This window comes from Malaclemys terrapin, chromosome 12 (assembly GCF_027887155.1).
Source record: "Malaclemys terrapin pileata isolate rMalTer1 chromosome 12, rMalTer1.hap1, whole genome shotgun sequence".
NCBI classification, from domain to species: Eukaryota; Metazoa; Chordata; order Testudines; family Emydidae; genus Malaclemys; species Malaclemys terrapin.
The window spans coordinates 10,481,821-10,508,539 of record NC_071516.1 but is presented as its reverse complement, the minus strand read 5'-3'; the positions used below and the strand labels follow the sequence as shown (position 1 = coordinate 10,508,539).

The 26,719-nt window shown below is 40.3% G+C and overlaps 1 protein-coding gene across 1 annotated transcript in view; it reads right to left on the bottom strand.

The window, feature by feature from the left end:
• Positions 1 to 26,719, bottom strand: part of SYCP2 (synaptonemal complex protein 2) — a 59,763-nt gene that overhangs the window by 15,302 nt on the left and 17,742 nt on the right. The window contains exons 15-32 of the mRNA XM_054045686.1: positions 23,949 to 24,023; positions 22,526 to 22,681; positions 20,778 to 20,877; positions 19,321 to 19,496; positions 17,689 to 17,784; positions 17,496 to 17,574; positions 17,322 to 17,379; positions 16,924 to 17,060; positions 16,381 to 16,805; positions 15,599 to 15,723; positions 14,014 to 14,050; positions 7,172 to 7,245; positions 7,011 to 7,068; positions 6,128 to 6,183; positions 5,429 to 5,477; positions 4,898 to 5,072; positions 3,550 to 3,617; positions 1,942 to 2,124 (exon numbers count right to left, since the gene is read on the bottom strand). Of these exons, the coding sequence (XP_053901661.1) occupies positions 1,942 to 2,124; positions 3,550 to 3,617; positions 4,898 to 5,072; positions 5,429 to 5,477; positions 6,128 to 6,183; positions 7,011 to 7,068; positions 7,172 to 7,245; positions 14,014 to 14,050; positions 15,599 to 15,723; positions 16,381 to 16,805; positions 16,924 to 17,060; positions 17,322 to 17,379; positions 17,496 to 17,574; positions 17,689 to 17,784; positions 19,321 to 19,496; positions 20,778 to 20,877; positions 22,526 to 22,681; positions 23,949 to 24,023 (2,127 nt within the window). The remainder of the gene's footprint in view (positions 1 to 1,941; positions 2,125 to 3,549; positions 3,618 to 4,897; positions 5,073 to 5,428; positions 5,478 to 6,127; positions 6,184 to 7,010; positions 7,069 to 7,171; positions 7,246 to 14,013; positions 14,051 to 15,598; positions 15,724 to 16,380; positions 16,806 to 16,923; positions 17,061 to 17,321; positions 17,380 to 17,495; positions 17,575 to 17,688; positions 17,785 to 19,320; positions 19,497 to 20,777; positions 20,878 to 22,525; positions 22,682 to 23,948; positions 24,024 to 26,719) is intronic.

The following is a 26,719-nucleotide window of genomic DNA, read 5'->3' as shown; positions in this document are numbered from 1 at the left end:
ATTTTGTCAAATCTGCAGTGAAAGTGTTCTTAAAATGAACAACATGTGCTGGGTCACCATCCGAGACTGCTATAACATGAAATATATGGCAGAATGCGGGTAAAACAGAGCAGGGGACATACAATTCTCGCTCAAGGAGTTCAGTCACAAATTTAATTAACGCATTATTTTTTTTAACGAGCATCATCAGCATGGAAGCATGTCCTCTGGAATGGTGGCTGTAGCATGAAAGAGCATACCAATGTTTAGCATATATGGCATGTAAATACCTTGTAATGCCGGCAACAAAAGTGCCATGCAAATGCCTGTTCTCACTTTCTGGTGACATTGTAAATAAGAAGCGGGCAGCATTATCTCCTGTAAATGTAAACAAACTTGTTTGTCTCAGAGATTGGCTGAACAAGAAGTAGGACTGAGTGGACGGACTTGTAGGTGCTGAAGTTTTACATTGTTTTGTTTTTGAGTGCAGTTATGTAACAACAACAAAAATCTACATTTGTACTTTGCACTTTCAGACGAAGATTGCACTACAGTTCTTGTACGAGGGGAACTGAAAAATACTATTTATTTTGTTTATCATTTTTACAGAGCAAATATTTGTAATAAAAAATAATATACACTTTGATTTCAATTACAACACAGAATACAATATATATGAAAATGTAGAAAAACATCAAAAATATTTAATAAATTTCAATTGGTATTTTATTGTTTAACAGTGCAATTAAAACTGCGATTAATCGCGACTAATTTTTTTTTAGTTAAATTGCCTGAGTTAACTGCGATTAATCGACAGCCCTACTTCAAATTTCAAAAAAGTGTATAAGTCATCTAAAAGAGCCTACTTAGGGACTTTTAGGCTCCTATGCAGCTTAGGTGCTTTTAAAAGAAAATAAAAAAACCCACTAAAACATATGTTTTTGGAGTACAGAAGATTCTGTATGTATAAATCAATGTACTACTTTAGAGTAGGGAAAAAAGAAATAGGGAGTAATTTCCAGAGGGTCTGAGCACCAACAATTTCAGTTGAAGTCAATGGAAAGTACAGGGGCTTCAGAAAATCAAGCTCAAGCATGGGCGGTGGGTGAACCCCTGCTTTGGAGAGGCTAGCCCCCCCGCACGCCAAAGCCCACCCCATAAAAGGAGAAGTCCTGACTGTGAGGCGCCCCTGTGACCGGAGGAGCCCCGTCCCACCCGTCCCAACTACATTGGGCTGAGCCACAGCTGCGGCCCTCCCCACCCCGCCCGAATGCAAGGCTGAGCCACCGGCCCCCCCACGCCTGATGGCCCCCCGGCTAGAGTCAGGCCAGCCCCAGTGCTGGGCCAAGCTGCCGGCCTCCTGCAGCGCCGGGCTGCTGGCTTCCCTGAGCGCTGGGCTAAGCCTCCAGCCTCCCCCAGCTCCAGGCCAACCCAAGCTGTTGGCCCCCCCCCAGCCCTGACGTCCCCGTCCCCCCCGACAAAGTCAGGCCGTCCCCAGTGCTGGGCCAAGCTGCTGTCCCCCCTGGCCTCCAAGTGGCTGCCGGGCTGAGCCGCTGTCCACCCTGCTGGTTGGGCCAAGCCGAGCCGCCGTCCCCCTTGCGCCAGCTCCTTAGCCCCCTGCCAAGCTGCTGGCCCCAACACCCAGCCAAGCCTCCTTAGTCTGCTGGCTCTCCACGTCCCTCCTCACTGCCCCGTCCAGAGGGGGAGGGACGCAGTGAGCAGCAAGGACCTGGGGTGGTGGTGTGTGGAGTGGTGGAGGTGGTCTTAGGGAAGGGCTGAGGCCACTGCGGCCCAGGTGTCCGGTGTCCGGTTGGCAGCAGTGCCTATTATACCTGCTGCCCATGAGCTCAAGGTTCTCCAACTTGGGCACTCAAAATTTGAGGCACCTAAAATCAGTGGCCACTTGAAAATTAGGGCCTTAGTTTCATAAAGATGCTGCAGAAGATCAATAATACTGTTTACCTGTACTCTGAATTTTTCTTTCCTACGTAAGCACTGTGAAGATTCCTGTTCACTCTCTGACTCTGAATTTGAGTAATCCTTATAACTTTTTTTTGCTAATGCTGCTCTTCGAGGCCATTTTGGTCTGGTTGTCTGTTTTATTCTCTCATCAGCTTTTGTATTTTGTTTTTTACTAACTGGTACCTTTGGAAGAAATAATGTTGATGTAAGCTGAAGAATCTAATGACAAGAACTATGGAAAAGAACGAATTGTACAGCACCATGTTGTATGTACCAGGAACTAGCTACAGTATTTTGAAAAAAGGAAGCACATATTAGCCTTAGAATTTTACGTTTATTGTACAGAACATTGGGGCAATAATACCTCTGATGTAGCTCCACTGACTTCAGGAGGGATGAATTTAGCAAGTAATCTTTAATGGTAGTTTAGCACTGGCCAAGACAAAACTTGAAAGATTAACAAGCTAAAGAATAATTACTCACTGAAAAGGTTCCCTCTTCCCCATTCTCCTTGATAGAGAAGGATCAGAATATACTTATTAAACTGGACAACCTAGAAGTTCCATGGACTTCTAAATGGAACAGATGAAAATGTAAGTTGTGATAATTGAAGGGTAATGATCTACTGCTAAGTGTTATAGACAAGTAAAAAGAAGAGCCAAGAGAAACAGAAGACTTCAGGATGGGGGTAGAGTGAATGTTTCTCCATCCTCCTTCCTAGTTATGACATGGAATATAGTTTCTATAGGCCTGATACTCCTGTCCTGATCTATATCAAAAGGACTGAAGCTTATGATTGAGATAAAATAGCCATAAAATACAAAGTCTCCATTTAATTTTGTATTATTAAATGCACACACTGAGCTATCACATTATTTTCTATTTGTCACACTTTATAAACTATTTAGAAGCACATACTTAATATAAAGCCTTAATAATTAATAGAGGTTTTAATAACCGGTTTAAATCAATTGTTATAAAGTCTAGCAGGTCAATAGATTGCTTTGAACTATGGCTTACAAACATCTATAATGTTGTCCACTAATATGGTTATAACCATCTATACTCATGTCTAACATATTTATAACATCTTGTAATAATTTATTCATGATTTATGAACGATTTATAAATGTAACTTCAAGTATGACTTTTTCCATTTTATAGCTTTTATACTTAGGTTTATCATTTTTCTAAATAATCTTACAAACAATTCAGGAGGTATTATAATGCAGTGAATAATTCAGAGGCAAAAAGCTACATTAACTAATCCAATCACTGAAAGAGTGAATGATTAAATACAATGGTTTGTCTTGCCATTAATCAGTAACTAGTTAGTACTAAAAAATTATACAACATCTTAGAAAACAAAATGCAAGCATCAAAATGCTATAATCATTCCAACTCTCAGCTAGTAGTATTAGGGAATAGGAATTGTAACTGGCTCTGTTGTATTATTAAAGCAGTCAGAACCATTTTAATTGGCTGTGAATTTGAAAGGATTTTGTTGAAAGTTAAGAGTGCATTAATACAAATATTTAAAAAAAATCCTATGGTCAATTAAAATAGATTAAAAATATCTATTAAAATTAAGTTGCAATTTTACTTTACCTTTTTATTTTTTGTTTTTTTCCCTTCAGATATATCCATCAGACATGCAGGGTCACAGAACGTATCTGCTGTTAAAATCAATAGCATTTAGAAAACTAGCCTAATATCCAAAAAATGTTGACCATCTACAATTTTAATTGTCAGAACAAGGTATCATGTATATACCCACAGATCTTTATCAATGCATTAAACTGCTTTCAGATTACTATTCGGACAGTAATACAGTTTTGCTAAAAAGAATTCTTTTTGTCCTAAATAACACTTTTTTACAAAATTCACCTTCACAAATACTGAGGATAAGTACATTTCAAAGTCCATAGCTTATGGAAGGTAGCAGAACAAAAACGTACTGTAAACTGTGTGATAGATATGGCAATTTCCTGCCATATCTTCAGGAGAAGTTTAAATGTGTGTGAAGTCTATTGTATTTCATGCATTATTGTGGGCTAGAACTATATGTAACCTCTCAAGTTGGGAGAGATGACAGATGTGAGATTCGGAGGTTCAAAGGATTATCTTAAACAAGGTGCCAGACAAGAACGGACTTCTGGAACAAAAAATGTTAAGTGGTTTTTCTGGAGGAATTTAAGGGGAGGTGAATGCAAACTATCCACCTCCAGTTATGCAAAAAAACAAACAAACAAAAAAAAAAGCCTTTTGAAGCTACACCCTGAGGAGTGAGCCATCATCTGCTGATCACGTTACTTGAGGCCAAGGTCAAAAGCCAAAGCTGTAGAAAGGAATGACAGAACTATTCATGATTGTTCTGGTTCTGAATCTGAGACAAATTATGTACTTATAATCACAGGAAAACACTGTTGTGGATTTTAAGGACTGGCACCTACCAGAGCCCAAGGTTGGAGTTGGGTAATCTCTAGTAAGTTTTTTAGCATGTGTGTATTTCTTTTATTGTTTTTAAATATGTTCAAATATCTGTAATGCTTTCACCTGAAGAATGAATGTGCTTGCTTATAAAGAGCTGTGTGGTAACTTATAACTACAGGCAAAACACTAGGCAGAGACTATAGAGAGAAAGCATAGTGCAGACGCTGGCTTTTCAGGTAGGCTGGACTGCTGGAATATCACAGTGTAGGCTGGGAACTGTGCAGTCTTTAAAGATCCCTTGGTCAGGAAGGAGAAACTGTCGGTCTTTGCCCAAGAGAGGTGACGGCTGAGGAGCTGGGAACCTAGACTGATTGCCCTCACGGGACCACAGGTGCAGTTACCATAAACTGAGACACACTGCACACAACATATATTATGCATAGCAAATATAATTAAATAATTTAAAAACTATTTACAGGTAAGTGAAATGCAGTCCCTAAACGTTCAACAATTAGTTTCTTACTTGCTTCTATACTTTTAGATTTCTTCAGATTTTTAGTTCTGCTGTAGTCTATTAGTTGGGGTTTAGGTTTTCTGCTAGACTCTCGTAGCCAACTGATATCTGTCTTGCTGTCATCACCTCTGTATTCTGTGTCAGTGTCACTAAAGAGATGCTTCTTATTTTTATTAGTTCTATTCTATAAAACAAACAAAAATGGTTAAAGGTCATTTATTTCTGTTTAGATTTATAATACAATTTTTACCTAAAAGTATGTGGTATTTCTAGAGATAAGAAGCATTTGAGCTACAAAAGTCAAATCTAAAGGCCTATCTTTACAAGAGTTTGCACAGTATTAAATTCAATAACTTCGGGCTGCTTTAAATTATGTCAAGGGGCAGTTGCACCTCCATTCAAGTAAAGGACCATGTGAGTGGAAAGATGGCTTACAGATTTTATAATTCTTTGTATAATTTTAAGGAAAAAGAATGGTTATTTTCCATACTGAAAATCTGGTCTTTTTAATATCAGTTTCCCTGAGTTTAAGAAACTTACTTTATTATCTACTTTTTTCTGGATGGTACTTTTGCTTTCATCAGGATTCCTTAAACAAAGATATTTACATTAATAAATACATCCATAGCTGAAGACATCTGCTGGGTTTATTGTCATCTTTCTGCTATTGGTATGTATGTGTCTGGGAGGGGAATTATGAGGCACATGCACTTGATCTCTTTTTGGCAAGTTTGGAGACCACAGTTCACTTTCAAATCTAACATGGCAGCCTCTTAGTTTCAGGCAAACAGGGACACCCAACAACAACTAGACATACTGCAACCATTAGGTTGCCTCCCCAGAGTGCTCCATGAGGAAGCTCTCTTCATTAGTAAATACCACACATTAAACTAATCTGATGAAAATGAAAGGATTAGGGAGAAATTTGCCAAAGGAAAACAGTTAAACAAACAACCAAAAAACAACCAAAAACAAAATGCAGCTGAGGAAGCTATTGGAGCTGCCTTTACTTGCCGAAAAAAGGAAAATAAATGATGAAGTTATGCCAGCCCACTTTACAGGGAAAGTGAGACAACAGTGTTTTTTTCCGGTTTATATCTATTGGAAGGACTTGCACCTGCTATCTTGATTGGCATAGGGGGATGTTGGAGAATGCAAACAAAACTATTCATTAATACCATCCTTAAGGAAAACATATTTTTTTTAGATTATAAAAATAATACAATGCAACATTCTTACTTTTTTCCTGTCAGATTTGTACTAGCCTTCAGGTTAGTAACATGTAATTCTTGGCCCTAAAATGTAAGTACAAATAAATGAGAAATAATTGCAAAATGTATCTTCCATGATATATATACACAATACATTAGTTATTCATGCAAAGAGTAACACTAAGCCTTTTTTACTCCAAATACAAAATTTCTTGTTTGCAATAATTTAGAATGGTCAATTTACACATTAAAGAATATTTCACATCTTCTCTTTGAATATTTTAATGCAAACTTCCCAGATTTCACATAAATAATGTTACTATTTTTATATGCATATTTTAAACTTTTTCTTAAGAGTTATAAATTGGCCCGTATTCTCCAATTGGTACTTAGAAAAGTATGCAACTACATCATCGTTTCTGGTAAAGACAGAGCTGGTAGCAGAGTGGAAAAGCTAGAGGATGGATCTGCCAGATTTCATGGCACCGAGAGCTAGTTTCCATGAATTTCCACTCTTCTCCCTTTCAAAAGGCTTAGAGCATGTCTAAACCCATAAAATATATACAGAGGAGGAGGTGGTGCTCCCCCTTATAACTTTCAGCCCATTGTTTAAAAAGCATTCACCCGTGATGTGGGAGACCTAGGTTCAATTTCCTACATTTGCCTAATGTGGAGCAAAGACTTGAACCCATGTCTTCCACTTTCTATGTGAGTGCCCTAACCACTGTGCTATTAGGTATTCTGGGGTGAGTCTCTCTCAGGACTTGTCTACATTGCCCTACAATTGGGACTACAAGGATGTGAACAGCAGTGCACGCCACAGTGCTGTGCTGTAACTCCCGTGTGTGAATGCTGCGGGCACGAACGAAAAGGTTCCTAGTTTGCATTAATGTAGTCTACTGGAATCTTACTCCAAGCTTTATCGTAGGTTCATCAAATCCACTTAAGTTAAAATTGTAAACATCATCCCTGTCAAAACAGATACAAATAAAGCTTTAGTTAGTGAATCAAGGAATATTCTTAATATAATTGGATATTAAAACATTTTCAAACAAAATTACTAGATACTTACACAATATGTCCTGTAGTCATATTAAGCACAGCTCTAGTTTTTACGTTTCTACAGCTTCTATTCTGAACTTTTTCCTATATATACAAGAAGAGTTACACAGGTCTAATATTCAAAATATGTTCATCTATAGTCATCAATACATCAGCAAGTTCTTTAACAGAAGCATGGGTGATAAATTAGTTGCTTTTGACTCTAAATCTCGCTTAACTTACAATATTCAAATATGGTATTAGGCGTCAAGGTTGCTGGAGGTGAAATATTTTTAGATGTAAAATCATCATCTGTGGCCCTTAAAAATCTCATGGTACTTATTCCAAAAATAACAGTGTTGGTTTCTGTACCAAGCACAAATTCCATTTGAGTAATGTGTTTTCCTACTTATTCTCATATATTTTGATCTGGATAAAGTATTCTTAAATGTATCTTTTAAAATGCTGTATAGTGTTGCTATGCATATCGTGGAAGAATGAACTTCAGTCATAAATTAAATGATCCTGTTATATGCTATGTGGTAAGGGCTTGTCTACATGAACATTTAGTTCACATCAAGAAGGGTGTGAATCTACCCCACACTAGCCCGCTGCATACTAACTGTCCATGAAGACCCTACTGATGCACGCTAATCATTCCTTAGTGAGCTTTGATCACTCCCTTTTCAAAACAGGTAGATCAAAAGGATGTGAACATCAAAAGGTAGATCAAAGCACACTAAGGGAAAAAATGGTTACTCACCTTCTCGTAACTGTTGTTCTTTGTCCATTCCAATCAGGTGTGTGCCCACGCATGTGCCCGGGAGCCGGAAGATTTTCCCATAGCCACATCTGTTGGGTTGGTCTGGTCTGGAGTCGCGCCTTCATGGCGCTCAATATAGAGCCCTATCGACCCGCCACCCCCTCAGTTCCTTCTTGTCGGCTACTCCAACAGAGGGGAAGGAGGATGGGTATTGGAAGAACAACAGTTATGAGAAGGTGAGTAACCGTTTTTCTTCTTCAAGTGCTTGTTCAAGTCAACTCCAATCAGGTGAATCACAAGCCCAAGTTTAGGTGGTGAGGTCGGAGTCTTCCACTGATTGAAGCACTGCTTGTCCAAAGACCGCATCGTCTCTGGCCTGCTGGGTAATCGCATAGTGTGTGGCGAAAGTATGGATGGAGGATCACATCGCCGCCCTGCAGATTTCCTGAGTGGGAACCTGAGCGAGGAACGCTGTCAATGAAGCCTGAGCCCTGGTGGAGTGCATAGTGATTGGAGGTGCAGGAACACCTGCCAGATTGTAGCACTCATGAATACAGGATGCTATCCATGACGAGATGCATTGTGACGACACAGGCTGACCTTTCATTCTGTCCGCCACTGACACGAATAACTGGACCGATTTTCTGAACGGTTTCGTTTTCTCAATGTAAAAAGCTAGTACCCTGTGGACCTCCAGAGAGTAGAGCCTCCACTCCCTGCCACTGGAATGAGGCTTAGGGTAGAATGTTGGGAGAAAGATGTCCTGGTTGATGTGAAATGCGACATAACCTTCGGGAGGAAAGCTGGATGAGGCCTGAGCTGAAGCTTGTCCTTATAGAACATGGTGTAGGGAGGCTCTGATGTTAGGGCCCTGAGCTCAGACACTCTCTTGGCCAAGGTTATTGTTACCAGGAACATTACCTTGTAAGAGAGGTAGAGCAGGAAGCATGTTGCTGATGGTTGAAAGGGAGGTCCCATGAGCCTAGAAAGGACCAGGTTGAGGTCCCAGGCAGGGACACACTGACGGACGTTGGAGTATAGCCTGTCGAGCCCTTTTAAGAACCAGCTGACCATAAGGTTAGCAGGTATTATAAGAATACCTGGTGATGATGGCCTGCTGGTTCAAAATATAGACCTGAAGACCCCCTGTAGAGTAGATCTAAAGGTATTAATGGATCTAAAGGCAAAAGAAGCCTGGGATTACTTTAAGTTAAAGATGCATGAGCTGTCAGAGGCCTGTATCCCCAAAAAGGGAAAAAGATTACTAAGCAAGAGATTTAGACCGAGCTGGATGAGCGACCGACTCAAAGGGGCAATTAGGAAAAAACAGAAAGCGTACAAAGAGTGGAAGAGGGGAGGGATCAGTAAGGAAACTTACCTTAGTGAAGTCAGAGAATGTAGAGATAGAGTGAGAAAGGCCCAAGGCCGTGTAGAGTTGGACCTAGCGAGGGGAATTAAAAGCAATAGTAAAAGGTTTTACAGCCATATAAATAGGAAGAAAGCAAAGAAAGAAGAAGTGGGACCGCTGAAGACTATAGCCGGAGAGGAGATTAAAGATAATCTAGGCATGGCGCAATATCTCAATGAATATTTTGCATCGGTGTTTAATGAGGCCAATGAAGGTATTAGGGATACTAGCACCATTACAGAGGGGCATACAGGATGGGGGATTACCGTATCCGAGGTAAAAACAAAACTTGAACACCTTAATGGGACTAAGTCGGGAAGACCGGACGATCTTCATCCGAGAATATTGAAGGAATTGGCACGGGAAATAGCAGGCCCATTAGCGATAATATTTAATGAATCTGTAAACTCGGGGGTGGTCCCATTAGACTGGAGAATAGCTAACGTGGTTCCTATTTTCAAGAAAGGGAAAAAAAGTGATCCGGGTAACTACAGGCCTGTTAGTTTAACATCTGTAGTGTGCAAGGTGCTGGAGAAAATTCTGAAAGAGAAACTAGTTGAGGACCTTGAGGTTAATGGCAAGTGCGATAAATTACAACATGGTTTTACAAAGGGCAGATCGTGCCAAACGAATCTGATCTCCTTCTTTGAGAAAGTAACGGACTTATTAGATAAGGGAAATGCGGTGGACCTAATATACCTGGATTTCAGTAAAGCGTTTGATACTGTACCCCATGAGGAATTATTGGTTAAACTGGAAAACATGGGGATCGATATGAAAATCCAGAGGTGGATAAGGAATTGGTTAATGGGGAGAATGCAGCGGGTCGTATTAAAGGGTGAACTGTCAGGTTGGAGGGAGGTTACTAGTGGAGTGCCTCAAGGTTCGGTTTTGGGACCCATTTTATTTAATCTATTTATAACTGACCTCGGAACCGATTGCAGGAGTGGGCTGATAAAGTTTGCGGATGATACGAAGGTGGGAGGCGTTGCAAATTCAGAGGAGGATAGGGATATTCTGCAGGGAGACTTGAATGAGCTTGTGAATTGGAGTATCAGAAATAGGATGAAATTTAATAGTGAAAAGTGTAAGGTGATGCACTTGGGGATGACTAATAACAATTTTAGTTACAAGATGGGGACGCATTGGTTAGAAGTAACGGAAGAGGAGAAGGACCTAGGGGTCCTTGTAGACCGCAGGATGACTATGAGTCGACAATGTGACGTGGCGGTAAAAAAAGCCAATGCGGTCTTGGGATGCATTAGGCGAGGGATATCTAGTAGGGATAAGGAGGTCCTGCTTCCATTGTATAAGGCGCTGGTGAGACCTCATTTGGAGTACTGTGTGCAGTTCTGGTCTCCCATGTTTAAAAAAGATGAACTCAAACTGGAACGGGTGCAGAGAAGGGTGACTAGGATGATCAGAGGAATGGAAAACCTGTCATATGAAAGGAGACTTGGGTTGTTTAGTCTGACAAAGCAAAGGCTGAGGGGGGATATGATTGGTATCTTTAAATATATCAGAGGGATAAATACAAGGGAGGGAGAGGAACTATTCCAGCTTAGTACTAATGTGGACACGAGAACGAATGGATATAAACTGGCCGTGGGGAAGTTCAGGCTTGAAATTAGACGAAGGTTTCTGACCGTCAGAGGGGTGAAATATTGGAACAGCCTTCCGAGGGAAACGGTGGGGGCGACGGACCTGTCTGGTTTTAAGATTAAGTTAGATAAGTTTATGGAGGGAATGGTTTAATGGTAAAACATAGTAGCCAAGGAAAACCAAGCAATGGTACGTAAATAGTATAATGGCCAACAGGGGTCAGACTAGAGACTCTTGCCTACATGCTCGGGGTCTTACTGATCGCCATATTTGGGGTCGGGAAGGAATTTTCCTCCAGGGTAAATTGGCTGAGCCTCTGGAGGTTTTTCGCCTTCCTCTGCAGCATGGGGCAGGGATCACTAGCAGGAGGGTCTCTGCCGACTGAAGTCACTAAAACACAGGATTGGGGACTTCAACGGCAGAGTCCAGGGAAGGGTTTTGAGGCCTGCAGCATGCAGGGGGTCAGACCAGATGATCATAATGGTCCCTTCTGACCTTAAAGTCTATGAGTCTATGAGTTGCTTAGCCTCCCTGTTTTTAAGGGAGGGCTCCTAGAAACCCTGCCACTCACGCTGATTAGCAGCGTCCACAACAAGAGAGTCGGGAGGTGGGAGGAGGAAAAAAGTTTGTACCCCTTGGAGGGCACGAAAAAACGTCTCTCGCTGCGCTTGGCAGTGGGTGGCAAGGAAGCTGGGGGTCTACCACAAGGTCTTGGTGATATCCACAATAGTCTTAAGTGGTAGGGCAATACGAGAAGGACCCGAAGGGGCAAGGATAGCCACCATGGGATCAGCCTCCTCGACCACCTCTTCAGTCTTAATGCCCAAATCTTAAGCAGCCCTTCGCAGCAACTGATGTAGCACCCTTTTGTCCTCAAGTGCTGGGGCTATGGCTATGCCTGCCAATGCCTCGTCTGCAGACGAGGAGGAGGAAGCCCCTATAAGCAGCGGATGCTCCCTGCCATCAGCTCCCAAAGGGTCCTGCGACTCTTGGGGGGGGGGGGGGGTCTCGAGAAAACGTTGGTGCTGATGGAGCACCCGTTGATGTCAGGGCTGTCAATGCCGAACTCAGTGTTGGAACGGGCACTGGAGAAACTGATGGTACCGCTGGTGGAGCTGGTGCTGAACCAGCTGCCTGAGCCGACAAAGGTGGCCAGGCCGTTGTCCGTGCCGCGGTCGGTGCCGAGGTCGAAAGAGTCACCAGTGCCGGTGATGGTGCTGCAGCCAATGGCATTAGCGTCTGGATAGGCGCCGAGGCAAGCTGGTCTATCTCGCCTTGAACTCGATAGTCAGCTCCTACTTCTCCAAAAGCGGTAGAAGTCAGACTCTGACTCTGAGGTCTCCAAGATTGAAGACCATGGAGGAGCTGAGCTTTGGTGCCTTCAGCATCAAGAGTTTGGGGAGCGACTAGGCTCTCTTTCCGAGTGGACTGGTGCCGAAGGTTGTGGAGAGGGGGAATACCTGGACATCATGGCCGGCTTCCCTCTTGACTGCACTTGGGGGTCAGTAGGGCTCTAAATTGAGCGCCACGAAGGTGCGACTCCAGGGGGTGCCCGGACCGACCTGAAGGATGGGGCTATGGGAAAAATCTTCTGGCTACCATGCGCGTGTATGCGCGCGCACACACACAACTGATTGGAATCGACATGAACAAGCACTTGAAGAACTTTTAGTGCACATCTGCAGGGACACAGACAATTAGTGTGCAGCAGACTACCGTGGGATAGATTCACACCTCAGTTTGCCACGAAATTAGTTTGTAATTTTGAGAATTCCAGCTGATAGGTGTTATATATGCATCAGTCACTATTATTATAGGTCAGGTGTGGGCAAACTTTTTGCCCAGAGGGCCACATCGGGATTGCGAAACGGTATGGGAGGGCAGAGTAGGGAAGGCTGTGCCCCCACAGCCTGCCCGCCACCCCCCGATTGCCCCTCTCAGAACCCCTGACCCATCAACCCTCCCCCGCTCCTTGTCACCTGACGACCCCCTCCAGGGAACCCCGCCCCTAACTACCCCCCGGAACCCTATTCCCTATCCAACCCCCGCTGCTCCCTGTCTCCTGACCGCCCCCTCCTGGGACCCCCTGCCCCAACTGCTCCCCTGGGACCCTCCTCATTCACCTCCCCCTCCCAGCCCCTGTGGCCCTGCGAACATGGGCGGAGGACTCAGGAGGAGCAGGGGCAGCCACGCAGCTGGAGAGAAGCAGCGGTTTCCCCTTCAAAGCGCCGCTTCTCTCCAGCCAGCTGCGCAGCCACCCAGTGCTCCTCCTGAGTCCTCTGCCTGCGTTCCCACCACCCGCACCGCCCACCTGCTCCCCTGCCCCCGCAGTGCAGCCCCGCCCCCCTGCAGGGGGTGCGCCGGTGCTGAGCTGCCTGAGTGCCCGGCCCTGGGTCCCCCTGTTGATGGGGGGCCCGTCCTAGGGCACCCTGTGTTCATTGGCAAATCTGCCCCTGAGCCGCGCCGCCCGGCCAGAGCCAGCCATGCTACCGGCACAGCGAGCTGAGGGGGAGGGGGAACAGCAGGGAAGGGACCGGGGCCAGCCAGGAGCGCAGGGGCTGGCCAGGATGGCCCCGTGGGCCGGATGTGGCCCGTGGGCCATAGTTTGCCCACCTCTGTTATAGGTGGTACTATTAAGGAATCATATTAAGCGTTATTGAATAGCTATAAAAACACACCAACACATGAACTGACACTTCTGTGAAGAAATAAGGTGTGTAGGTGCTGCAATGTACCAGTTTTGGATGTGATGTTAAAATTATCGTCCCATAAGCCTGTCACTCTTGGATATACAGATGGAGATGCAAATTAAACAGTCCATTATCATTTTTAAAAATGACTGGGAATAAACCCTGTGACTTGGCAAACAGTCCTTTTTAAAGAAGAGAGATTTCATATTCAGGAATGCTAGTGAACTATTGCGGAGCAACTACCAACTGCCATATTTTTATATCATTTTATACCTCATTGCTTTCTAAAGTACATTGGGATATTTCAAGTCTGAAAAGTGCTATGATGAACAAGTTTTTATCGTAGATTCTAGTAGATTACATCAACTTTCAGATGAAATTTCTATGTAAAAAAACAACAGTAAACATACCTTATTGACTTTGAAACCAGACTTATTTAAACATGACCTAAAAAAAAAAAAATCATCAAATACCATCAAATGCATACCAAAAACGTACTTTACTAATATAAACGAAAACCATAACGAGAAGAAAATATTTGCTTGTATAGTGTATCAGAGTTCTTCAATAACAGATTCTAAGATAACATGTGACTTTATATAGTAAAAATATATCTTAAAATTCTAGTAATTTAGAACGTAGTCTACAGATAAACTGCACAATTATAAGCCAAATCCAAGCAACTTCAATTTTTTTTCCAATAGGCCCAAATTCTCATTACTGCACAAAGCTCAAAAGGTAAAATTATGAAAAGAGTCTAAGTGACTTAAGCCTAAGTCTCATTTTCAAAAGTGAATTAGACCATAAGAGTTAAAGTCCCATTGACTTCCAATGCTTTGGATGAAATTTTTAAACTAAGTGATTTAGGAGCCTAAGAGTGACATTTACATGGAGCCTAAGTGTGAGATTTTTAAAGGTATTTCAGTGCCTAGATATACATAGGGGCCTAGAGGGATTTTCAGACACAGCTAGGTGCCAGACTCCCATTGATTTCAGTGTATTAGGCTCTTAAAAACTTTACCCCAAGTCACTGCTCTTTGTGTAGGTTTGCTGCACTAGAAACAAAGGGCCCAGTTCTCTGCAAGTGTAAACGGATACAGTAGTGGGGAGCTACACCCATTTACACTGGTGAAAAATTTGTCCCAGAATTCTTCATCCCCAGGCAGCAACATCTGCACCCCTAACATACTGGGATAGCTAGTGCTGAAAATCTGCCCATTCCAACCCCCAGAATTCCTTCCACTTTTATTGGAGCCTCTAGCATTCTCCATTTCTGCATAGCAGAAGAGAACTAATTCCAGGGAGAGCAGGGCAGGAACTGCCTGCAAACAAATAGTACTTAGAATGAACTAAGTTACAAACCCATAACTGCCAAATATCATGAGTTATGATATAAGCATAACCTCAAGTTATTTTGTTTTACTGTTTTCATTTTTCAAAATAATTTTCATAACCAATTTTACAACATATATTGATGCATTTGTTCACAATTAGATAAATATAAAAATTATTTAAATTGTGATTTATGACCTGATTCTCAAAGGTGCTGAGCAACAACTGCTCCCACTAAGTCAATCGAAGATGCAGGGATTAAGCATCTCTAAAGATCACACCTTTATGTGATTAAGTTTACATACAAACAAATTACTGTAGTCTTCCTCTGCTAGTGCTCTAAAAATAAAAGTACAGGCAGCACTTTAAAGTTGTAGCTTAGGCTGGAGCTCAGGCTCAGTCTATACAGCTATTTTTAGAGCCCTAAAGCGAGCCCAAGTCTATCAACCTGGGCTGGGAGACTCGCTTCAAAATCCTTACTCAAACTGGGAGTAGCAGCCTAGCTGAGCTTTTCCTCCACCTTCTCACACAGATTTATGATCTGGATAAACCCAACTAGGCTGCATAGGGGCTTTATGTGTTCTTTCTTCTTTGCAAGTGCACAAGGAAGTAAGTCACAATCAAGCTGTTCAAAGTATTATAAGAAAACAATTTATACCATACCTGTTATTAGCTAAAAATTCTCTTGCTTTTCTTGCCTGTTCGATATCATCCTTTTGTTTATATCTTTCACTGATTTTACTTATTATTGATTCTATTGGTTCAGCCATTTCTTTAGATTTTGCTTTCTGTAACAACAGACTTTGTAAATAACCTGTTAACTTTGACAGTAAACTTTGTATAATAAAAGGGCAGAGCTGAAGTTTGCGTACAAAGACTCCATGTAGTTGGCACTTGACACCATGGATCCCTCAGGATTCATCAGGCTTGAGGGCAGCTTTTCCACAGGAAGAAAATCACACCCCTCTACTTGAACAATGTAAGGAAACCTTCACAGAAATTTCCCCACAAAATGACCACACCTTTCGATGCAAGTGGCAACAATCTGGACATTTTTATCAGTAAGCCAGCTACATCTAATGGACAGAGTTTAAAATCCTGTCTCTGACCCAATATTTATTTAAATAGGGTTGGGCTTGCACTGGGATGTTTCATCAGGGATCTTGATTTAAATTGTAACAGTCACAAGTGCCACCAGAACAAAGGACTGGTTCATATTTTTAAACAAAAGGAACCCCCTGAAATAAAAATAGATTAATATTTTAAATTTTCAGCACAAAACATATACAAATGAGTTACATTTGAAAATATGGTAGAACCCTTATTCATCTGCATTAGTGTAAACCAAATGATGAACAAATTTAGAAATAAGTAGAATTAAAAATATGCTATTGAGGCTATATTAAAATATTGAAAATATGGTAGAGAGAACACTGAAACTATACCATTCCCTTTACTGCTAAGTCAGAGGAACCAAGATGAGAGTCTATCACCGTCTCAGATTTTTTGTGATTTGTAGTCCCTTTTCTAAGAGAAACATCAACTTCTTCCTTAGAATTTCTGGCCAACACTAATTTCGTTGAATATCCCAGAGATTTTTCAGTCATTTTAGTTGGATAAACTGAATTAAAAGATGTTTCGGGTGTGGTGGGAACTTCTTTTGCCTCTGTACTTAGTATTTTCTGTTCTAAATGGTTAGAACGGTTTAGCATTTGTCCTCTGTGTCTTATGCAGTTTTCTTCTGGTTTTTCGGTTTCATTTTGTTGCTTCTTTGATATTTTTCTACTCTGAGCTTGTTGTTTTGGAGAAGTACTTTCAAAGATTGAATAGAAAGCTTTTTGTTTGGCAGCTCTTTCACTGAGACCAGGAACTAATGCAAACAAAAAATAAAATCTTTTTAAGATAAAAACTTGTAAAAAAAAGTTTGAATATAAAAAACTTGATTTGCCATTCATAAATACTTATTACTAACAGGGCATAAGCTTAACCTTGTTGGAATGTATGTCCTGACGATGTACTTCTCTTCTGCTTGTCACACTTTGTTATCAGCTTCTCAGGTACAGAGCATGCCTGTTTTTTCCAGATTTTATTTTCATCAGCAGAACTTTCCAAAAGACCAGGCAATCTACAAAAATAATTCTATTTTATTTACACTAAATTGCAGAAATTTGGTCATTATTGCTAAATGTAACAGGTTTACAAATAAAAACACTGCTGATTAATTAATGTTAATATAAAAATGTAGAGCTGGAAGAGATCTCTGGAGATCATTATCAAAATCTCAGAAACACTCTGGCAATACTTGCACATATAGCTTTCAAAAGATTTTTTTTTTTTTTTTTTAAGATAAAACAAATAATTATTTAGGATTTTTTTTAATACTTACAAAGGTTTGTCATTTCTGCCTACTGGCTGAGAATCAGGAACAATATCTAATAGTTCATCTAAATGAAACATATTAAATTTGATATTAAAAATTAATTTTCTCCATTTCTTTTGTAAAAATATGAAAACAGAATGATTTAAAAATAGTATTGTCAAAATTTGCAGAAATACTTACGTAGTGTTTGTTTTTGGCTGGTCTCACTGTCTGCCTCATTTTGTATCATTTCCAAAACTTTTTCGGCTGACATATGCTGCTGAAAAATTACAAAGAATATATTGGTGTGGAGATATACATTGTTACATACAAAATACATTTTATTTAGAATAGAAGTTTTTTTTTAATGTTAGAAAATAATGACTCCCAAAACCTTTTCAGATAGTTTTGCCTCATTTCTGATTCTTGTTTTGCTGGTATTCTGCTGAGTCTCACAAAATACATTGTCTAGTACAGAGCCATCTCTACCCTAAAAAGCAGAAGTCAGTAACGTTAAGTAAGGAAGTAATTTTACTATTAAAGAATAAGTTTTGGAAAACTATTTTTCTGACTCTTACAAAATGTTTTTCAGTCAGTGTGGTTCTACCCTGAAAAATTATTTTGGAATCCCAAAATATCATTTTTACATATTCATTGTGTCTCAGGAATTTCTATATGACATTTGCTCAAACTGAAGTAACAAGATGTTTTTTCACCTCCAAGCCCCACAAACTCAACATGGTTCTGACAGTCAGTCAAACTGAGATATTTTCATCTCACACCAGTAAAAGAGATTCTTTAGGGCAAATTATACCTGTAGCTACACCAGTGAAAAACCAGTGTCTTCAGGTTAAATACTCAGTTACATCTGTGCAACCCCATTAACCTTTAGTTTGAGGGTCTGATCCAAAGCACAATGAAATAAACAGGAGTGCTTCCATTGACTTCAATGGGCTTTGGGTCAGGCCATCAGTTTGCAGAAATGTCAATGATACCATATGAAGACAATGGCATTTCACAGATGTAGATGATGCTATTGTTTGTTCCTTAAAATATTTCATAATGACAGTGGAGTTTTAATAAAGTTGAACAGTTCAAGGGATGGTTTTCCAGAGAATTAGGTGCACAACTAAATTAATGCACAAAATATGCTCATGCAAACTCAGGGATTGTGTATAGAAACAAGCCTAATCCATTTGATCGTGCAACTACCTGATTTGCCCAAACATCTGTAGTAATTGTGTTCACAAAGTAGAAACACAATCGGACAATTAAACGGTCTAAAAATTTGGCACTAAAAATCTTTGGTTGTTGTGTTTTGATAGCATTGCAGAGGTAGAGGCTGGATATAAATAGGCCACATCTTGATCTTCTCCATTTCTTTAGATTTGCATTGTCCTTTAAACTTTGCAGTAAAAATGTGATCACTTCAAAGAAAGTCTGTTTTGCAATTTAAAAATTAATGCATGTAAATATTTTCTGTATTAAATGTCAATAATGTAAAACTATCCTATTAGTCCAAAAAAGCTCATTAACCCTTGAACACTATAGCATATGGGGACTATTACACTGAGTGAACTGGAGATTCCAATGGATAAAAAAATTGACAGATCGTGTATGAGGATGGGACAGGAAAAAGCAAGTTTGCCAGAGGGTGAGAGTAGGTATGGTCAGCCTTAAGGGATAAAATGCAGATCTTAGAATAATTTTACAGATGCAAGGTGGGTGAGGTATTACCTCACACATCTTGTTTCTCTAATATCCTGGGACCAATACAGATAAAACTGCAAACATAATTGTATAGGTATCCTTGTTTGCCAGTAGGAGTACTGCTCAGTTTTAGCCAGCTGAAAGCTTGAATCTGAAACAAGGCAGGATTTAGAGGAAAAAAAGGATTTAGCAGAAAAAAAATAATGGAGCTCTACAAGACCACTTTTGTATCAGCAAAAAACTGGATGAGACTAATAAGTATTATGAAGAAAAGAAAAGATGAAAATGGATTATTCTTTTCTAAAAAAAACCTTACTTTTTCTGCAGCAACATTACGCCTTTTAAGAGAGTCAGCTATAGAAGATATATGTGGTCCAGTATGCTCTAGATCTAAATTATTTATTCCACTCTCAGTTATTCTGGTAATGTTATTTTTTTCAGAAGAGCTCATCATTTGCAAAGGCAGTTTAAAGCGGGCCTTTCGGGGAGTTGCTGAAAACAAACCAGAGACTTGTTAATTTTACTTTTGTCCATTAAAATTATTGCAATCCCAGTGGCATCGCAACATTTAAAGGCTGTTTCTCATCACTATATTCATTTAATAAAGTTTTAAACAATTTTAGCCTAATTCTGATATCACACAAGTGAAAATCAAAAATACTGCCAGTGAAATTAAGGAAGCTACACTACTGGATAAGAAGATAGGGATTTTGTGTACTGAAAGAGGCATGAGTCCTGTGAAAGAGAGTATGTGATCATGTAATTAAAGTCTGTATCATAATGCTTATGCACAGATGAGTCAACCAAAGGTAGCATAGGCATTTAATTCTGGCATTTCCTAATTTTTGAAAGCTTGGCTTTGCAACTTCATTATTCTTTTAACTTAGCTTTGTATGTTATACATAGTATGAGGATACTGTACATTTGAGGGGATTCTGTGAGAAAGCTAAGTCAATAAATGTTCCTTAATCACCAGTTCCTCTCCTGTCACATTTGAGCTCTTACTGACCTTTCTCCTACGCAGCTTCTGTGTAAAGGGAAAGGAGCAAGTGATGGGAGACTGCTAGTGGGTTTGCCAGTGGGAAGATGGTAGATCCTGGAGGTGAGCCAGGAGTGACAAGGGAAAGGTTCTCCCCCACTTCCTCCTCAATCAGTGATTCTCTTCTGAAGAGAATATAAGCAGTTCTAGACCTGGTTTCTTCTGCCCAGAACTACAGTGCTCCCGCACCTCATCAGTCAGCAAGACAGTCAGATTGTTCTTGAAGAGACACACAAAATGCTAGGGAAAAGGTGCTGCTGAATGACTCTCACAAAGCTGGTGATGTGCCTTGTCAAGAAGACCAGAGTAAAGTTTGGTTGATGGGTGTAAAAATGTGATTCACTGTGATTACTGTAGACATTGTACACATTGTGATTCCTGAGAATGCTGCCCAATATCTTTTATATTTGAGTTTCCTGAAAATGATACTTAATATGTCAGTGAAGGTGGAAGAGTTCCTTACAATTTTCACTTCAGAATCTCTTCAGGTCTTTGAGTAGTATGGCATAGAAACTTAAGGATTAAGCATTTGCTGGGGAGATCCCATGAATAACATTTTAGCCTTGTTTCCATCTCCACAAACATATCATAGTTCATGCCTAATTGTGGTAACATAATGCAAGTGTTAACTACCAGTACATAATGCCTCGGGTAAATAAATTACTTAAATTACAAGTAAAGTACAAAAATTATTTTAAACATATTTTTAACATTAAAAGTAAATATCAACTTACACGAATTGACAAATACCAATGGGCTCCTCAGAGGCAGTCTACCAGTACCTGGGACAATCACTGATGCTTCAGACACTTTCCTTTTAGTAGGTGTAGTAATCTTGAAATGCATAAAAAAAAACCCAATTCATTTTAATACCACAGCTTAGGACACTGGGGTTTTTTTTATATTTCTTGAAGTCAGTCAATATTTTAACTATCAGTACCTCAATTTTTGCACCCTGTGCTGATGGCAATGTTTAAAGTTTTACTTCTCAAATACTAGAGAATAATGTGACATAAAATAATGAGTTTTAATTAGCATGTAATTTGTAACGGAGATCAGGAGTTGGGATTTTATGAAGTAATTCAGCAAGGGACAAATCCTTTTCTCAATACATAGCACAAGTAACTGGATGATTACAAGGAGTTCCACTTGTGTCAGAATCCATCAAGTAGGCTATGATGCAGCAGTAGAGCCACTCAGTTGCTATATTTGTAACTTTAAGGCTGCAGAACCACTGTGTGGAATAATGACTAGTGGACCGATGTACTCACAGATTCACTGATTCTGTTCCTCCCATGGCCTAGCTTACAGTATCCCCTATGCACAGGAAGATCCACACAGGGTTGTGCTTTGCATACACAAGGGATGCAGATCCTCTTTACAGGCTTCTCACATGCTCACCTAGAGCTGCACTCTGTGTGTGGGTGTATGCATGCACAAGTGTATGTGTGAGAGAGAGAAACCTTACTCTAGTGAGAAATGTAAATATTGAAGGTTATTAACAGGCCAGCAAGGGGTTAAAATATACTTAAACTTCCATCTACCACGGGATATGCAAATATGTTAAAAAAATTAAGAAAAAATTCTAAAGATTCTTCTCAGAATTGCAAGGGACCTATTTAAAAATAACATTTTCTATTGCATTAGTTTTTAAACCAAAAAGCTAAAAATTCAGAAAGATGGTTAACCTTCAATTATATAGCTTAGTGATAATTAGTATTAAGTTAAGTACCAATGTTGGCATGAGAACAAATGAACATAAACTGGCATCAACAAGTTTAGGCTTGAAATTAAATGAAGGTTTCTAACTATCAGAGGAGTGAAGTTCTGGAACAGCCTTCAAAGGAGAGCAGTGAGGGCAAAAAACCTAACTGGTTTCGAGACTCAGCTTGATAAATTTATGGAGGGGATGGAATGATGAGGTTGCCAACAGTGGCACATAGCCATTCTGCAACTGCTAGTAGCAAATATCCCTAATGGCTGGAGATTGGACACTAGATGGGGAGGGCTCTGAGTTACTACACTGAATTCCTTCCCAGGTGTCCAGCTGGTGGGTCTTGCCAATATGCTCAGGGTCTAACTGATCACCATATTTAGGGTCGGGAAGGAATTTTCCTCCAGGTCAGATTGACAAAAACCCTGGGGTTTTATTTTGCCTTCCTCTATAGCATGGGCATGGGTCACTTGCTGGTTTAAAATAGAGTAAATGGTGGATTCTCTTTAACTTGAATCCTTTAAATCATGATTTGAGGTTTTCAGTAACTCACCCAGGGGTTATGAGTCTATTACAGGAGTGGATGGGTGAGGTTCTGTGACCTTCAAGGTGCAGGAGATCAGACTAGATTATCATTACAGTTGCTTCTAACCTTGAAGTGTATGAACTGCAGTGTAACTACAATATATTAGTCATGGCTCTATAACTAAGAATTTAATTTAATTTTTATTTATGCTAAACTCTTTTTGTTTTGATAAACTTACTTACCTTAGATTGAATATTTTTGCAGTTCTCTTGGTTAGTTTTTATATTCCAATTCCTTTGTTGTACAGGAAGTTGTTGTTTTACAGACTTACTGGATTTCCCTTCCATTCCTGATTTTTCTTTCAAGCAAGGTGACAATTGACTTTCTGGTACAAGAACCTACTCAGTATTTTGGGGAAAATGACATCACATGTAATGTTTAATATTATTTTAAAATAAATAAAAAGCACACAATTCCACAAACCCTTACTTAAATAGTAGCCCTGTTAACATCAGTTAAACTTTTCACATGCAGCATGACTAGACAAGTGGAAAAGTTTGCAAGAACAGGCCCTAATTAATACTGCGGGGTTAATCACTGTTTACAATCTTTTGTATGCGACTCTGGTCCACCACTGCAGCTTCTCTCACGACTGTATTCCTACATGCAAGGTGTGTAGGGGTTTATGTGGAATGTGGCACAAAAAAGTGAAGGGAAAAATACAGAATGAATTGAGACACTAAAAACTCTACTCTGATTGGTTTGCTTTCAAAGTTCCTGACTCAGAATGTTTTAATGACTTCCTCTACAGTTCTCCCCATCCTTACTACATCTGTATTTTTTGAAAGCTTGGCTTACAAATATAATGTATATTTTGGCCTTGTCTATACTACATTTTCCTCCTAAAATTTTCCAGTGTTGCTAACGTTGCAAACAATGCACTAGTGTATGTCAGTGGTACTCACCATATTTGCATAGGCCAGCTATAAAAGTGTTAGACAACCTAGTTGTTAAAATGCCAGCAGCTTCTTGGAGCCCCGTCTATAGCATAACTCACACCATTGCTGCCACTGGTGGGAAATTTAAGGAGTGTGGAAGACTAGTGGCTCCAATTCTGGAAAACACTTAAACATGTGCTTATGTCCATTCCTATTCAGGAAAACATCTAAGTGCTATCCTGAGTATGGATAGTTTACTGAATCGTACTCATTGTTATCATAGCCACTCAGTGTGTTTTCTTTGCATAGATTTTGTCTAAACAGCTTTATGATTTGCATGTTGCTGCAGCATTTTGAAAAAATAGATACAAGATTTCTATTTAAGAAAACAAAATAAAAAAAGTTTGTTATGTTTGTTATCTATTTTCCAACCATTTACTATCTGCCTTAAAAACCCCTCTGTTCTTACAGTGATTTATAACAACCAAACTGGCTAATAATCAAGAGAATTGCTGGCTATCGGAGAACATCAACATAAGAGAAATACCATGTTAAATGTCTTTAGGTTGGATCATGATCGCTATAACCAACAGAGAAATCCATCTAACAAAATGCACCATTTATGGCAGCTTCTCTCAACTGTGTAAGGCCCCTGAAAAGACACATGATTTGGGTCTGAAAATCCTCATGATTAAAATAATTTCCCAACCAGAACTGTGTAATGTACCTGTGATCCACTTTCATCAAAAATTATATGTACTGATGTTTTGGCAACTGATGTGGCTTGCTTCTTGGTAAATCCCTACAAAACACAAATAATTAATGTAAAATACACACTTGCTCTACCTTCTAATCTTTCTCATCTTTTTATATGAATCACAAATAAAACATTAAGTCCATAGGGTTATATAATCCTCAACTGAGGTTACTCCCACATACGGGAAAAGACTTCAACTTTGCACCAGATGAGTTTATTATGAATTCTTCCATCAGATGGCGCTTAGGGAAGAGCAGTTTGCTAATCCACACAAGTAACAGGAAGTTCTTCAAACCAGCAAATCTTAGGATATCCAGAGGCACATGACCATCTATGTGGAGTCCCACAATGGCTTTGGGTCACAGAAACTTCTGGCTTCTTGGCAGCAAATTCTCCTGGTGTGGTTGTGCTGTCAGTGATTCCTCTGGAAGCCACTGGTACTAGAATTCCCCTTATGGGAGGTTCCGCATCATGGAGGCGGGTGAGGTTCATTAATGTCCTGCTAAAGAATGCACTATTATGTTCACAGAAAGCCTGCTACTTTATGGGAGAGGTGATGTAGACAACATCTGTTGTACCATTCTTTCTCTTCCCCAACTCAAGGATCCCAAATCCTACAGAGGGACTTTTGCAAGGTTGAGAGAAAGCCACCAAAGCAGCACTGTTTCCTACTGAGTCTCCCCCCACCAGGATTTGACTGCTTTCATTCCCTCCATCTGCAGAGAAGGATGGGACAATATGGTCCAGGATTTGTATTGCAAGCATGTTGGTCCACATTCACTTGTAAGAAATGTGGTACACTGAAATACATGACAATGAAAAGAATGAGAATGAAGTTCAGAAGGAATCTCTGGAATCTTTAGAAAGGCCTTTTCTTATCTAAGAAAGAATAAAACCAAAATGGACAAAAAAATTTCACCACAGGGATTCCAAATTGTTGTATGTATTTAAATAATCTGGATAGCCTATGAAGCCGATTAGGCAAGGTTAACATGTAACTGAGATCATAGGTGCCAACAGGGAAAAAATGGTAGGTGGCAGTCCCCCTATCAACTCCCCCCAGCGCCTCCCACCCGCCAGCGGGCCTCGTGGATAAGGACCTTCCCTTCCTTCCAGCGCCTCCCGCCTGTTGCAATCAGCTGTTTCGCAGTGTGGCTTGGAGGGAGGGGGGAGGAGTGGGGATGGGGCGTAACTGGGTGGGAAGAGGCGTGGTGGGGGTGGAGCGAGGGCAGGAAGAGGTGGAGCGGGGACTTGGAGGAAGAGGTGGAGTGGGGATGGGGCCTGGGGCAGAGCCAGGGGTCGAGCACCCCCTGGCAGTTTGAAAAGTCGGTGCCTGTGATTGGGATGCTGTAAATATTAACAGCTTTGCTACTGCCTCATAAATCAGGTATTTCTGGAAATATTCCTTTCCACTGTTGCCCTGTGTGCATGAATTTAAAAAATCAATACTGAAAAATAAAGCTCCAGCTCTCCCTGGCGCAAAAAGTGGTCGATTATGTTTTTTTAATCCTGATCAATGGAGATAATGGGCATTTTGTTCATTAATAAGAAGCTCAGTTCCTCATTCATTTTTTTAGCCAGAAGTTTTGGCAGTTGGGGAGACTTTTAGAAGAGACCTACTATAAAAATTTGCTTCCAGATGGAGTACTTGTGTATTTGGTTTTAGTCTACAGCAAACTCTTATGGCCAAGCTGTAAATGCCTAGAAGTGGGGAAAGGACTGGCTGACTAAGAGAAAATATCATAACATAGGATATCAGATCTAGGGCATTAGTGACTAAAAGTAGCTAGCATCCCTTTGTTGTTTTACGTGAAATAAATTGAAGATTGTAGTGTAATTCCTAGTAGATAGGTGTCCACATAATAAAAAGATAATCATCATGATTTAGTAAAGATGACAGACTGAATGGCTTGGAGAGTGAGCTAGACTTGCACCTCCAGATCAGACTGAGCTGAGGCATACTGAATACAGAGGTTTGTATTGCTTCTGCGTGACAGAGCGCTAGGTATGAAACCCAGAGTCAGCACTCCGTTCACAGCAGCTCCAATCAGGCAAAGCAGATTGGAGTTGACAAGGCAGACCTGTGCCTAATTTGTGGATGGGGCAGGGCAGAAAGGCTAATTAAACCATTAGCCAGAGCCCACAAATAGACACAAAAAGGAAGTGAAAAGGGAAGAAAGCAAGTAGTGAAGGGAAGAAAGAGATTGCTCTCCCCCTGTTTGTAAAGGCACTAGATATGGTGGGATTCAATTATAAATAAACTGCACAAGGTGTTGAACCAGCACAAGGGTCTCTATGTGATTTGTAGACAAGAGTCAGAAGGAGGTCCTGTTACATTCTGAATTAAACTAATTATTTGGTTTAACATTAATTCAGGCCCAGATTAATAGAGTGGAAAAAGGTCCCTGTTCAAAAAGACACTACCTAGTAGCTAGTTTGCATGCAAAATTACTAGGGTTGTGCTCATAACAGTGGTAAATACACACAGTTAAGTGTCCATGTGAATGCATTCGCTGCCTTTGCATGCATCCAATTGCACATACATTTTTTCAGACACACAATACTATAAATCTTCGTCTCAACCTCTAGCATCTCCAATTAAACTCCCATTATAGCCCATTAAATTCAATTGCAGTATATTTTAAAAGATGTTAACCCTTAACAGAAAAGCTTACAATGGAAATGCTGGAGCATCTATTGTGAAAATGTTAGCAAGCATCTCAATACATAATAAGTATCAA